Below are 12,495 nucleotides of genomic sequence, written 5' to 3' on the forward strand. Positions count from 1 at the left end.
TTTAGGTTTCATATTGATTATTGGAGCTAGGGTTTGGTGCATAATTGAATTAGGGTTTTAGAGTTTCCCATGAAATGATAGGATTATAATATCATTCAAAATGGAATTAGGGTTTTCTAATTACCATATAGGTCTATGATTAATAACTTCAATTTAAAGTTGAAGTTATTAATAATTTTGAAATAAAAATAATATTGAATTTGGCATTTTATTATTTTTAAATAATTAATAATCAAGATAATTATTAATCAGGATTTAATTCCTATTAATAAAGATTTAATAAATTCCAAATAAAGAAAATTAGTTTTATTGTTTTCTATATTTATTTCACTGGTTTTTATTTATTTTATACCTTTTTCCTAATTATTGAATTTTAATTGAATTTAGAATTAAAATTAAAGGCTTAAATAGCAAGTATTAAATAATTGAATTTTTATTAAAAATAAAAATTTCATTTTATATTTTTATTGGATAGAGTTTACTTTTATAAGAATTTTGATATCTTATATTTATTTTTCTGAGTTTTTATGAATTTTCTAAGCATTTGCAAAGTTTCAGCAATTTTCTGTATTTAGAATTAAATGAAAACACGATTTCTACCGTGGCCTACCCTAGCTACTGCCACTGACTGGTGGGGTCATGTCCACCTCAGCTGCCACATAGGCGAAGACTAGTCAAATTGACTCCAGAGTTGACTAGCCACGTCACCTCGCCGGAGAGAGCTCCGGCGATCGACGGCGACGCCGATACTGAGCTCCAGAGGTGGTGAAAATGATCTCGTTCGAACCGGTACTCGATGCGGAGTCTTATGGTACCATCGCCACCAACTAGAAGTCACCGGAGTAGCTCCAGCGAGCTCTACTGCGGCGGTGCGATTCCGGCGATCTCGGAGAACATGCTACGGTGGACCAAATCATGCAAATAAATAGTCCAAAGATGCGCAATCATACCCTGGTGGCGTTGGTGTGGTCGATGGCGCCATTCGTGGACGGAAACGAGCTCAACCTCGCCGATACCGGCGATGAGCTGCGGAAGGAAATCACCAAATTCGCCCGTCTCGGGCCATCACTGGAAGCTATCTTCCTCCCAGAGGGAATAGAAGATGGGGCGCACCTCCAGGACCTCACCGCTGGGCTTGAGACGGCCCCAATCGGCGGTGAGCCGAGATGGCCGGAGAGCTAGGGTTTCGGGATGGGGAGGAACTGGGGCAAAACGAATGAAAATGGAGAGCTCCCGCGCTACTTATACGTCTCCAGGCATGTGCTGGCGGTCAACAACGTCGGCGGCGACGCGGGACGTGGCCCTGGTGGCTCGGTGGCGAGCTCCTGTGCTCCCAGCGAAGGGAACGAAGACGACGACGTCTCCTTCGTTCTTATCCGAGGCGAATGGGTATTGGGCTGATTTGGGCTGTGCTTCAGGCTGGGCCTTGGGCTGCTCCTGGGCTGCCACGGCGAGCTGTCGGCAAGCTTCTCTGCAGCCGCCATTGAAGCTGCGAGCCAGGTAAGGTCCAGGTGAGTTTTTCTTTTCTTTTCCTTTTCCTGTTTTTATTTTTCCTGTTTTATATTTTCTATTTGAATTCATATTTGAATTAAATTTCTATTTGCAGGTATTTGTAATTATATTAATTCAATCAGGATATAGTATACTGACTAAAGTACCAGTATTCTATTTGGACAAGTATTTTATTTTGAGGATATTGCATACTTTTGGGCTTATTCAGAATATCAATTAAGCATGAATATAGGTGTTCTTTAAGTTCCTTTTTCATTTGGAATGCAACTCCCTTTTTACTGGTTATGGTTGATAATTCCCACTTCAATTAATTTTAGAGGTTATCATTAGGACTTGACCTCTTATTTTAGAAGTTGGTTAGTTGCATATAATTTCATGTGAGCACCTATTTGTTAAGGTCATTTAGATTTTTCTCATAACCCTATTTTGGATTTAGCTCTAGAATTATATTTAATAACACTTTGAATTACTTGGAGTAGATATTACTCTCATCATGGTTTGGTCTTGGTTATAATGTTAAGTGGTTGATCAACACCTATGGTTCTTAATAATATAATTTAGCACTATGGTAATCTTAAGTTCATAATTGAAATATAAGATGTAGTTTGTGAGCAATTCTAGGGTTCTAATGAGGTTCACCTAATGGCATGTGGTTTGGAACTCACATGTGCACTAGGTTCATATTATGATCACCATAGTGATGCATAAACTGGGGTTGAGATATACTTCTAGTTTATAGAATTTGGATGACATTATGTTGCATTAGCTAGGGTTTAATCTCCCCTAACCAAAATAGGATGGTTACTTACTTTAATTGTAATTGTTCTCATTTAGTTGTTAAGGATCTGAGAATTGATTCTATCTTATTCCTATAGACTTCTTTTATATCCTTAATCTATTATTAAAGTAACTAAAGTAGTTATACTTCTTTTTATAATTAACTTTGGTTATATTGATGAAGGTTTTCTCACCATATGAATTATAGGCTTTAACTCTAAGCTTTTCTTATGTGCTAAAATCCTCTACTTCAAGTTCTTAGGGTTCATGATCACTACACAATTTATAATGATCAAGGTTTGGCTTCCTAAAGTATTTCTAATGGAATGGTTTTCACTTCCATGATCAAGTGTTGTCTTGATCAACTAGGATATAACATTTCTATTTTACTTTCTAGGATAGGACTACTATGGTTACCTCAATAGTTTATATCCCAGGAGAATTCCTGAGATATTACTTAGGGTTCTTTCCAGAGAATGATGATATGATCGTCTGGGTATATGGATATTTCTTTCCCTCAAATCCAAGTGTTGCCTCAATTAACTTGAGGGTAGCACTATAGCTTGAGTTCTCTCATAGGAATAATTATTCTAAGGTTTAGGGTGTATTCACAATATCTCAACAGATATCAAGCCTAAAACTCCACTTGGGTATCTTGGTTAAATTAACCTCCTCCTTACTCTATCAATTCATGGATATGATATTATTCCATGTGATATTAGATTATCTCACCACTCCAAAGGAAATGGTTTACAACCTAACACTTTAGTTCAAGATTTGTTCTTGGTTCTTAAATAGGTAAACCTAGAATTGGTATGAATGGTCTCTCTCATCTGGGAAGGACTTCAATACTAACCTAAGGTTGGGCTCCATAGAGAATGATGTTATCATCAATATCTATGTTTAGAATAAATGGTCTCTCTCTCTCTAGGAATGTCTTGAATAATATCCTAGGATTACTCTTAAAGATAATGGTTTGAATACTTGGATGTATGTCCAAGGTTTAACTCAAGGTTTGTTAATGCTTCTCTAATAATTATAATAGAACTCTCACCTCTCTAGGTTTGATGCTTTACTATTTGGTATAGAGAAAGATATATTTCTAGAGTTGATCTCCTTGTTATGTTTCCTAGAATAAAGTAGAATAAATACCATGAGGTTCATGGTAGGATCAAGGATTGATTTAAGTCATGGAAAGGATAAGTCAAGAATTACTTCTCCATTTTATTGTTACTTGATCTGCAATTAAATGTATGTTCATATGTTGTGGCAAGGAATATCATGTTGTTGTCTTTTAATAAGATCAAGTAGTTGGTACTTGATTAATAAGTTATTGTGTTGGTTGTAATTCCATTTGATCTAACCCTTGAGTTCAAATCATCTCTACCCAAAACAAGGTTTTAGCAAAGTCACATTGAGGTTTATAGCGCTTGACTTGATGAGCTACTTCAATTCCACCAAGGTCAAGTGAAACTTCGATTCTTGTGGATGTTTTTACTTTAAAGCGCGAAAATTCCCCAGATTTTCTATGCATGAATGCAATGCACACTTCTATTTCCTCTATTATTGTAACCCCATTACCTGGGATATTACAAAAATTAGATCATATTAAACAGTAGGGATTACACGCAGTTCTAATTCAAGCTCTCGAGGATCAACATCTCGGGCCGAAACAAACCGAACAAAAGTTCTACTCTCTATTCTTGCCCAATTGGCAAGGCAGTGGCTTACCCTAACCTGCCCTCGATCCACTTTTACAAACTTGCATAGTTTACCAAAACTAGCTAAGCTTTTGAACTCTAAAATTAAATGTGTGTAATCTTGCGAGGAATGCAAGAATGCTACTACAAATTGCGAACAGTCAGAGTCAATAATGATCTGGAGTGACATTTGTTGGATAGCTAGTTCCAAGCCTTCACGATAAGACCGAAGTTCCGCCTCCAATGCTTCCTCACGTGACTCCAGAAACCGACATGTTGAGAAGATAAACACACCAACTTCGTCTCAGAGTATCATACCAGCACCTGCGGTTCCATCTTCCTTCTTGAAGGAACCATCGGCCGTAAGTTTTACCCAAGTAGTAGGAGGTTTTACCCATGGTTTATAAGGAGGTTTTACGCAGGGTTTATCAGGAGGTTTTCTTTTTCTTTAGCACACTAGTTCAAGTTCTAACCTGAACAAGCGGTTGCTTTCCTTCTAGAATCTGTTCCATGGGCATGTCTTGGATATCACACAACATCCTTGAGTAGCTGATGAGGAAAGTTTAGACCCTTCCACCAAAGGAAAATGTTTATCATGAGCAATTTTGTTCCTCGCATACCGTGCTCTCCATGCTACAAGTAACATATTGTTCCTTTCCTGATCAAGGATAATGCTACATTATTGATCGTTCCGCACATTTCTGTTCCTTGCATATATACCATGCTTTCCATGCCACAAATAACATATTGTCCCTCACCTTATCCAGGTTTGACACATCACAATGACTTCTGTCTCTAAATATATCTTATTTCTCACTCCTCGTCATTTTGTGTGAAAAATACTCAAAAACGACATTTATGTGAAATGTTGCACTCAAAATTATGTCATGAAAAGTACACTTTGTCTTTCCCTAAGAAAATAAGCATTGTTTAAATCAATGTCGAAACAAATTGAAAAGACAGACTGCTTGCGGGGTCTCACACTAGTCGACTACATGATGCTTAGTTGCTCTAGTTTCAGAATTTTGATGTTTTGCTGGTTGATTTATATCTCTACCATGCTTGATCGGTAAATTTTGTATTAACTACTTGATTTGGTTCTGAACTTATTAATAAAAGCCGTGTGTATCATCACGATGGAGAGGCTGGGTAGTTCCCCTTTTCGAAAGAAAAAAAAAAAAGACGGCTTGCTGGGTAAGTCGGGTGAGCACTTTAGCTCTGGCTCCGTCACTGGAGCCAGCCCGAGTTGATAGATATACAAGCTATGAATCACTTTATCCACAAATTGCCTTTTGTTTGCACTTCAATTCCCGATCGAAACCACATTACAAATTTACAAATTGCGTGGAAATGAACACGATACGATAAGCTGGCCCGATCGAAGAACGACGTTAACCGGTTTCCCGACTAGTTCGTCTTCTTGGTGGCAGGCGCCGAGCAGAAGTCCTCCCGGCTGGCGGCGCCGCCGCCGCGCACGACGTAGTGACCGAGCGACGGCGTGCTAGTCCCCTCCACGCGGTTCTCCTCGCACAGGAACTCCTTGGCGCACACGCTCTCCACCTCCCTCTGGAAGTCGTGCACTAGCACGTCCGTCTCCGTCCCCCTCGTTCTCGCCATCACCGCCGCCGAGTAGATCGCCGCCATCCTCCCCGGCGACCCCTCCGCGTACCCGTGGGGCCCGTCGACGAGGACGACGTCCCACGCCACGTCGTACAGCGCGTTGGGCAGGTCGGTGATGGCGAGGCGGCACTCGGAGTAGAGCAGGTTCTGCACGGGCCGGCACTCGGCGCGCCTGGACGCGCGCGCGGCGTCCAGGAGGTCCGGCAGCTCGCGCACGGCGGTGGCGTAGGCCACGTCGTAGGCCTCCAGCCCGGGCCCGTGCGCGCCCTCCATGTGCGCCACGTAGAACGGGTTCTCGTCCAGGAACACGGTGCGCCCGCCGTGGTTCAGCGCGCGCCACAGCGGCGTCTCCGCGCCCAGGCCGAACACCAGGAGGTTGCACGGCGCGCGGCGACGCAGCACCGACGCGATCGCGCGCACGTCCTCCTCCGGCATGCTCGCCGTCGAGTTCGCCCCCGCCGCCGCCGCGTACCGCACCAGCGCGTCGAACACGTGCGCCGGCAGCGCTCCTCCGCTCGCCCCCGCCGAGGCGGCGTCAGCGCCGACCGTGAACGTGACCCGCGGTGGCGCCGTCCCAGACGACGGGGCGCGCGCCGTGGAGAAGACGGTGAGCAGGGACACGCTGCCGAACACCGCGAGAAGCACGACGAGCCAGAAGGAGCGGCCGGACATGGACGCCGCCCCTTTCCCGAACTTGTTCGACGACGGGTGGACGATCAGTATCTTCGGTCCGGGCATGGCCTTCATCATCTCCTCCTTCCTGGCGTAACCAATCAATCAACGGAGGCAAGCAACTGGAGTGGCTGGTGCTTGAGTTCTTGCTTTTCTAAGTTTCTTGCTATTTATGTTTGCGTTCTTGTGCTCCGAGCGAAGGGCAGCAATGGCGTCAGTACAAGGGGTGGTGTGGATGGAGAGAATGGCTCACCGTACCAGAATGACATATCAGCCTTTCAGGGCGTGAGAGTTGGCAGCTGGGGCAGGCAAACGAGCCAAGCTAAGTTTATTTAAGCAGAGTAAAATAAGCCAGTGTTTTTTCCGTCTTTTTTGTGAATAAAAGGCAAATGTTGGATTAGTAGGTGGCATGTTTGGCAAGGAAGCAATTTAGGTGAAAATCCACCTCTCCGCAGATTTTGCTTCAGAGTGGCTCAAATTCTGGTAGGTTTGGATGGCACCCCTTTGATTTGGACACTGGAACTCTCCCATCAGAAGATGAACATTTTATCTGGACACCCAACACAAAATTCTTCATCTTAACTTTCCCAATTTACAGTGTTGTGCAGAGATTCAGCTGGAATGAACTATGTTCTGAACAAGATACATTCAGCTGGAATGAACTATGGTCTGACCAAGATACACGACTCCATTACCTAATAGGTACGGTATATGAGTAGCTACAGAAGCTATAGAAGATGGCTCCAGATTTCGGAAGACAGGCAGGCAATCACCACTCAGACATCAAACAAAAGAGTTGCAGATATATCCAACATTTGTTTTTCAATAACAACAGAAGATCTGCTGTTTTCATTGCAATAGTGGATATAACCATCATATATGGTGAGAAAATTGTTGAATACAAGAAGACTGAACCTGCTTTGACAGGGGCAACAGAAAAGAAGACTGGCCATCGGCTAACACTTGGGATTCTAGTGACTGGCAGATGTGGCAAGCTGGAGCTTAAGTTTTGCAGATGGGAGGTGGCTTGTCGGTCTATTCCACCATTGCCTTCAAGTGAAGCCTCGGCAACAAAAGTGGCATGAAACATACACTGACATGTAGAAGTCCTAGACGGCTAGACTATTTCATGCTCACCTGAGCTTAGAGATCCTTCAACAAAGATACACTGACATGTAAAAGTCCTAGACTATTCCCGTCAAAAAAAAGTCCAGACTATTTCATGCTCACCTGAGCTGAAAGATCCTTCCAACAAAGAACTAGCAGATTTTTACTGTTAGCAACAATCTCACCGAAGCATGGATTGGTCAGACAAACAAACCAGTTTTTTGTAGAAAGAAACTGAAACATAAAGTGAAACCATACATAGAAGTACGGTAGCAGGTAGTGACAACAGAGTTCTACTTTCTTATAAATCTGCTCTGAATACCACCTCCTGGTGTTTGGTGTTTGAATCAGCAAAACATAACAAAAACAGACATACCATCAGTTAGCTAACTTCCAATATAGTTTGCCGCCGTTTAATGACAAGCAGAAAATTTTCATTACAAGACACCAACTATAAGGACTCGTTGACCTAGAAACATTAACAAAGGACGATGCCCATCATGATTTACCACCAGCAAAAAGGTGCCATAAGAACGTTTTGTACTTGGTTCAGTGAACAGAAGATGTATCTCTTGCATCCCTGTAGCAAAGAAGAGGTAACCGAAAAAGAGAGCAGGTTTTACAAAATATCCCGCGCATCATGATAAATGTCTGGGGCGACCACTGATATACAGTAGTAGAGGAATTATCACCAGGATCATGCAGCCCCACACCAGTAGGCCAGATGTTCATCTTTGCGTGAAGTGCTGAAGAGCCCACCACATTTCAAGCAAATGAAGCTGCTCCCATCGCTGAAGGCGTCCAAGATAATCTGCTTCCTGCCGCACTCAGCAAGTATGCAAGCCTCGTCAGAGTCCAACATCACGACAGGGTCAGAACCAGGTGCTTGCGGCTGCGGGTTAGTGTTTGGTGACTGAGCCTCTGCTATTGCGCATCTTGCGAGGAAAGAAGCGAGCTCGTCAATGTTGGGACTGGGTTGAGACCTTTGCCTGTAGAGTTCACGTGCACGGTTCAGGGTTTGCATAAGAGCCTGATCACCACCTTTAGATCTTATGGCCATGAGTATCTGCATAACATTTTGCATCAATAATGCATGAGTTTAGTTCCTTAGAAGAACTAGGAAAAGTGAAACTTTCTGTGCCGTAATCAGCAAAAGACACATCTGAATAATCCCAACTAAGCAACAGTACCAACTCGGATTTTTTTCTCTATTATTTATCTCACTCAGAACCTTATTTTCATCAAAGTATAGAAGGTAAAAGACTCAATCGCAAGCCTCATCAATATTCACATACTGGTGCTGCACCTTAGTTTAAGGGAAAATTGATGACATACCACTAAGTGAATCGCCCTTTCCCCAAATAACACTCACTTGTTTGCCCTTGCCAAAATAACAGTCAGTTCATCCCTCATTAGCACTTATGCAACTATACTCAATGGCAGCTGATTTTGGCCACCTGCCCCTGCCAAAGCCTTCTTCCGCATCTGCGTATTGCTCAGTTCTTAACCCCCCCCCCCCCCCCCCCGTGCTCGCTCATCCCTATTTTTTATCCCTTCCAATGTTTGCTACTCTTACCTTGCTTCATGGTTAGTCCAGGCAGAAGAATGCAACAAATACTCCCTCCGGTTCAAAATAATTCTCCGAAAATGGATGTATCTAGACATGTTTTAGTGTGTAGATACATCCATTTTTTGGGCAGTTATTTTGAACCGGAGGGAGTAACACAAAAGGAAAGCAACCACTAGCACAATTCATGTTGGGTTCTGCCCTCAGGATTGATCATATATAAAGATCACGAACACACGCACATGAAACACTGTAGGCTTGTAGACAAGGGCATGTGTCGCACACCTCTTTTTTCTTTATTTGTTCCAAGTCTCACAGTTATGAATGTGCATTCATGTGTGTGTTTATAGACACATCAAGGCCTACTGGTACTAAATAGACCGATTAAAACTATAACTCAACTAAACATATCAAATAACTAGGTAGATAGTACTCCTCTACACTGACATGGAATAACATGAAGTCCAGACCGTACATGGCAACTAAACATAACTAGGTATAGAGTTCCAATAGACGCTAAAACGAAACTGACTCAAACTAACACATTCAAGATTATTCCAACAATTTGCACACATTGATTGGTGAGTATCAATAGGCAATTCCACCCATGTACAAGGAAATGCTAATGATGTTTGAATTCTGTTGTCCACAAACAAATAAAGAGTCCGAATATACATATGCGAAGGTCTTTGTGTAGAATTCCTGGTACTATAGTCCTGATGAAGACTACACATTGCTCATTCTATTCATCTTATAAAAATCCATCCCACGCATCAGGTGGGTAATCATATATGTATGGGCCAAAGCATGCCATAAATATCCATATTCTATGCTGCATATTAATCCATATATTTAGTAAGGTTTGGTTAGTACTATCCTGTCCTATATTAGCACCACTGAATCAACACTCGGGTGGTTTTAATCACCAATGTATTTTTTTCTCATGTGTGTCTCTTGTACCCGTATCTTTTAGCTTCACTGCAAATGGTTTAAATGGTATTTCATGTCACCAGATGCAAAATGCATATATACGCCATGACAACCCAAAGACATACTGCGTATGGCTAAGATGAAGCTATTACATGTTAAGGCATTTCATTCTACCTTATCCAGTGTGGCCTCAAGAAAACACAATAGTTTGAACACCGCAGATACACAATTCACAAACTAACAAAACCATGTCATGGGAGAAATAACTCCTGTTACGGCCCGCTTTGGTTGGCATGTTGGTGTTCATTCTAAGAAAATATGAATTTCTAGAGGCCTCCTTAAGAATTAATTGATTTATAATACGAATCCCTCCATTCCATAATATAATATTACAACAAATACATGAGTTAGCAGGTTGTAATAACATCTTATATTATGGGACGGAGAGAGTTCCACATTACCCAACTCAACTGAAGATGAAAAATCTTTGAAGTTCCACATTAATACAAAAAGAAATGAACGAAAAAGGTAAGGAACTCCCAAACTGATTAAGGAGGACAAGGATAGCGGTCTGCGCAGGCACAAAATGTAAAAATTGGGAAGAAATCATCAGAAGATACACTGCGTGAAAATGAAACTAACTCCAGCTATTACTTACTAAGAAATGTTTGTAATCTAGCTGCACAGTTATACGGGAAACTCAAACCCTTGCCATTTATAAAAAAGAAATAGTGTAACTACATGGGTAACTCAAACAATTTATCAAAAACTAGTGTTACAGCACGGACAAGCTCACGAAGACTGATAACATGCAAATCTACATTACAGCATGACAATTACAACCGGATATGTGATCTTGACAAGGATTAACAAAACACAGTCCTCATGAGTTTGTCCATATCATTAATACAAAATGAAATGAACCAAAAAGGTAAGAAACTCCCACATTGATTAAGGAGGACAAGGATAGCAAACTGTGCAAGCACAAAATGTAATAATTGGAAAGAAATCATCAGAAAATAGACTGCGTAAAAATGAAACTAACTCCAGCAATTACTTACTAAGAAAACTTCGTAATCTAGGTGCACAGTTACACGGGAAACTCAAACTCTTACCATTTATCAAAAAAAACTAGTGTAACTACATGGGTAAATCAAACAATTTATCAAAAACTAGTGTAACTGCAGGGGCAAAAATCATGAGGACAGATAACATGCAAATCTACATTACAGCATGGCAATTACAACCGGATATGTGATCTTGACAACGATTAACAAAACAGATTTGTAAGGCTACAAAACAGAATCGCTCTACTTTCACACTTCGTGTGGTCAGTCCTCATGAGTTCGTCCACATCATCCGTAAAGCTTACTCAGTGCGCTAACAAAAAAGCGTGAGTGAATAGCAAGTTGAAATACTAATAGGTGCAAGGTAAGTACAAGCCTGCAAGCACTGGACATAGTTGAAGCATTTCCCAGTGTGTGCATCACTTCATAATCTTCATCCCTTTAACTAAAGGAGGGGAAACATGAGAACAATCAATCCTAGCCTAAGAAGAGGGGAATATAGCCGAAAAGGACAATTGCAAAGGTTGGGAGGCACCGCCCAAGCGCTTAACATCCTTCTAGAACGAATCAAGCCTGACAAATCCTAAGCCTCAACGCCTAGTACCATAAGCCCTAGATCGAATCGCCCCATCTGAACCCGATTTCCTCTGCGAGCGAAATCCCGAGGTGGATTACGCCACGGTGAGGGCCGAGACGCGACGAAGCGCACGGAACGGAGGCGGAGCGCGAGAGGGGATGTGAGGGTAGGGAGAGTGGGGGTAAGGGTTCTCACCGCCTGCAGCGCCTGGGATGGCTGGCCCTCCTCCAGCAGCCCGCGGGCGCGTGACAGCATGCTCCACCCGTCCCCGGCCGCCGCCGGCTGCTGCTGCGGCGGCGGAGGCTCCTGGGGCGGGTGCTCCGCGGGCGCCATCTCGACGTCGGACGGGTCCATCGGCGGCGCCTCCTCGATCTCGCCCGCCCGCCCTCCCGATCGACTGCCCCCCTCTCTCTCGCCTGTGGTCCGCCGCCGCGAGGTGCACGGCGGCGCGGGGTGGTGGCTGGAAACTGCGGGCGACGGCTGCGGTGCCACGCCTCCAGAATCTAGATGCTTCCAGGTGTGTGTGCGTGACTCCTCGGGCAGTCGGGGGCTTGCTCCGTACAAAAAAAGGCGCACGCGATGGAAAACCTTTGAAAATTTACGAGTTCGTCCACATTTCGCCTTCTATTTTTTGCGGAACAAACTTTGTTTCTCTTTTTCTTCGGGAGGGACGTTGTGTTTTTTCTTACTTATGCAGATAAATAAATTTTAATACTCCGTACTTTTCTTACTTATATAGTAAGTCTTATTATTGGATTCTTTTTGACATGTTAGTTTATGTCTATTCTCTTTTAGGTCTTCCACAGCCTTGCAATTTATCTGTTCCCAACACTACAAGGAAAAGCCTTATTGCCGGCGCACCAAAAACGGCTATTGCCGGCGCACCAGAACCCGCCGGTGGGAACAGGCCGGTGGTAATGAGTTACCGCCGGCGTGCGCCAGCAGTAACATGAATTATCCCCGGCG

At 43.0% G+C, this 12,495-nt stretch overlaps 2 protein-coding genes across 2 annotated transcripts; both read right to left on the minus strand.

Moving 5' to 3' along the window:
* Nucleotides 1-5,262: 5,262 nt before the first annotated feature.
* Nucleotides 5,263-6,754, minus strand: LOC127308256 (protein IRREGULAR XYLEM 15-like). The gene has a single exon (XM_051339038.2). The coding sequence runs from the start codon at nucleotides 6,357-6,359 to the stop codon at nucleotides 5,397-5,399; it is 963 nt and encodes a 320-aa protein (XP_051194998.1). The 5' UTR covers nucleotides 6,360-6,754; the 3' UTR covers nucleotides 5,263-5,396.
* A 992-nt stretch (nucleotides 6,755-7,746) lies between these two features.
* Nucleotides 7,747-12,085, minus strand: LOC127308257 (uncharacterized). Its single transcript, XM_051339040.2, has 2 exons — nucleotides 11,725-12,085; nucleotides 7,747-8,454 (listed from the first exon to the last, which is right to left on the minus strand). Exons 1-2 carry the CDS (start codon nucleotides 11,881-11,883, stop codon nucleotides 8,086-8,088), a joined length of 528 nt encoding a protein of 175 aa, XP_051195000.1. The 5' UTR covers nucleotides 11,884-12,085; the 3' UTR covers nucleotides 7,747-8,085.
* Between the last annotated feature and the right edge of the window lie 410 nt (nucleotides 12,086-12,495).

The sequence above is a fragment of the Lolium perenne genome, chromosome 6, assembly GCF_019359855.2.
Source record: "Lolium perenne isolate Kyuss_39 chromosome 6, Kyuss_2.0, whole genome shotgun sequence".
Classification (NCBI taxonomy): Eukaryota; Viridiplantae; Streptophyta; class Magnoliopsida; order Poales; family Poaceae; genus Lolium; species Lolium perenne.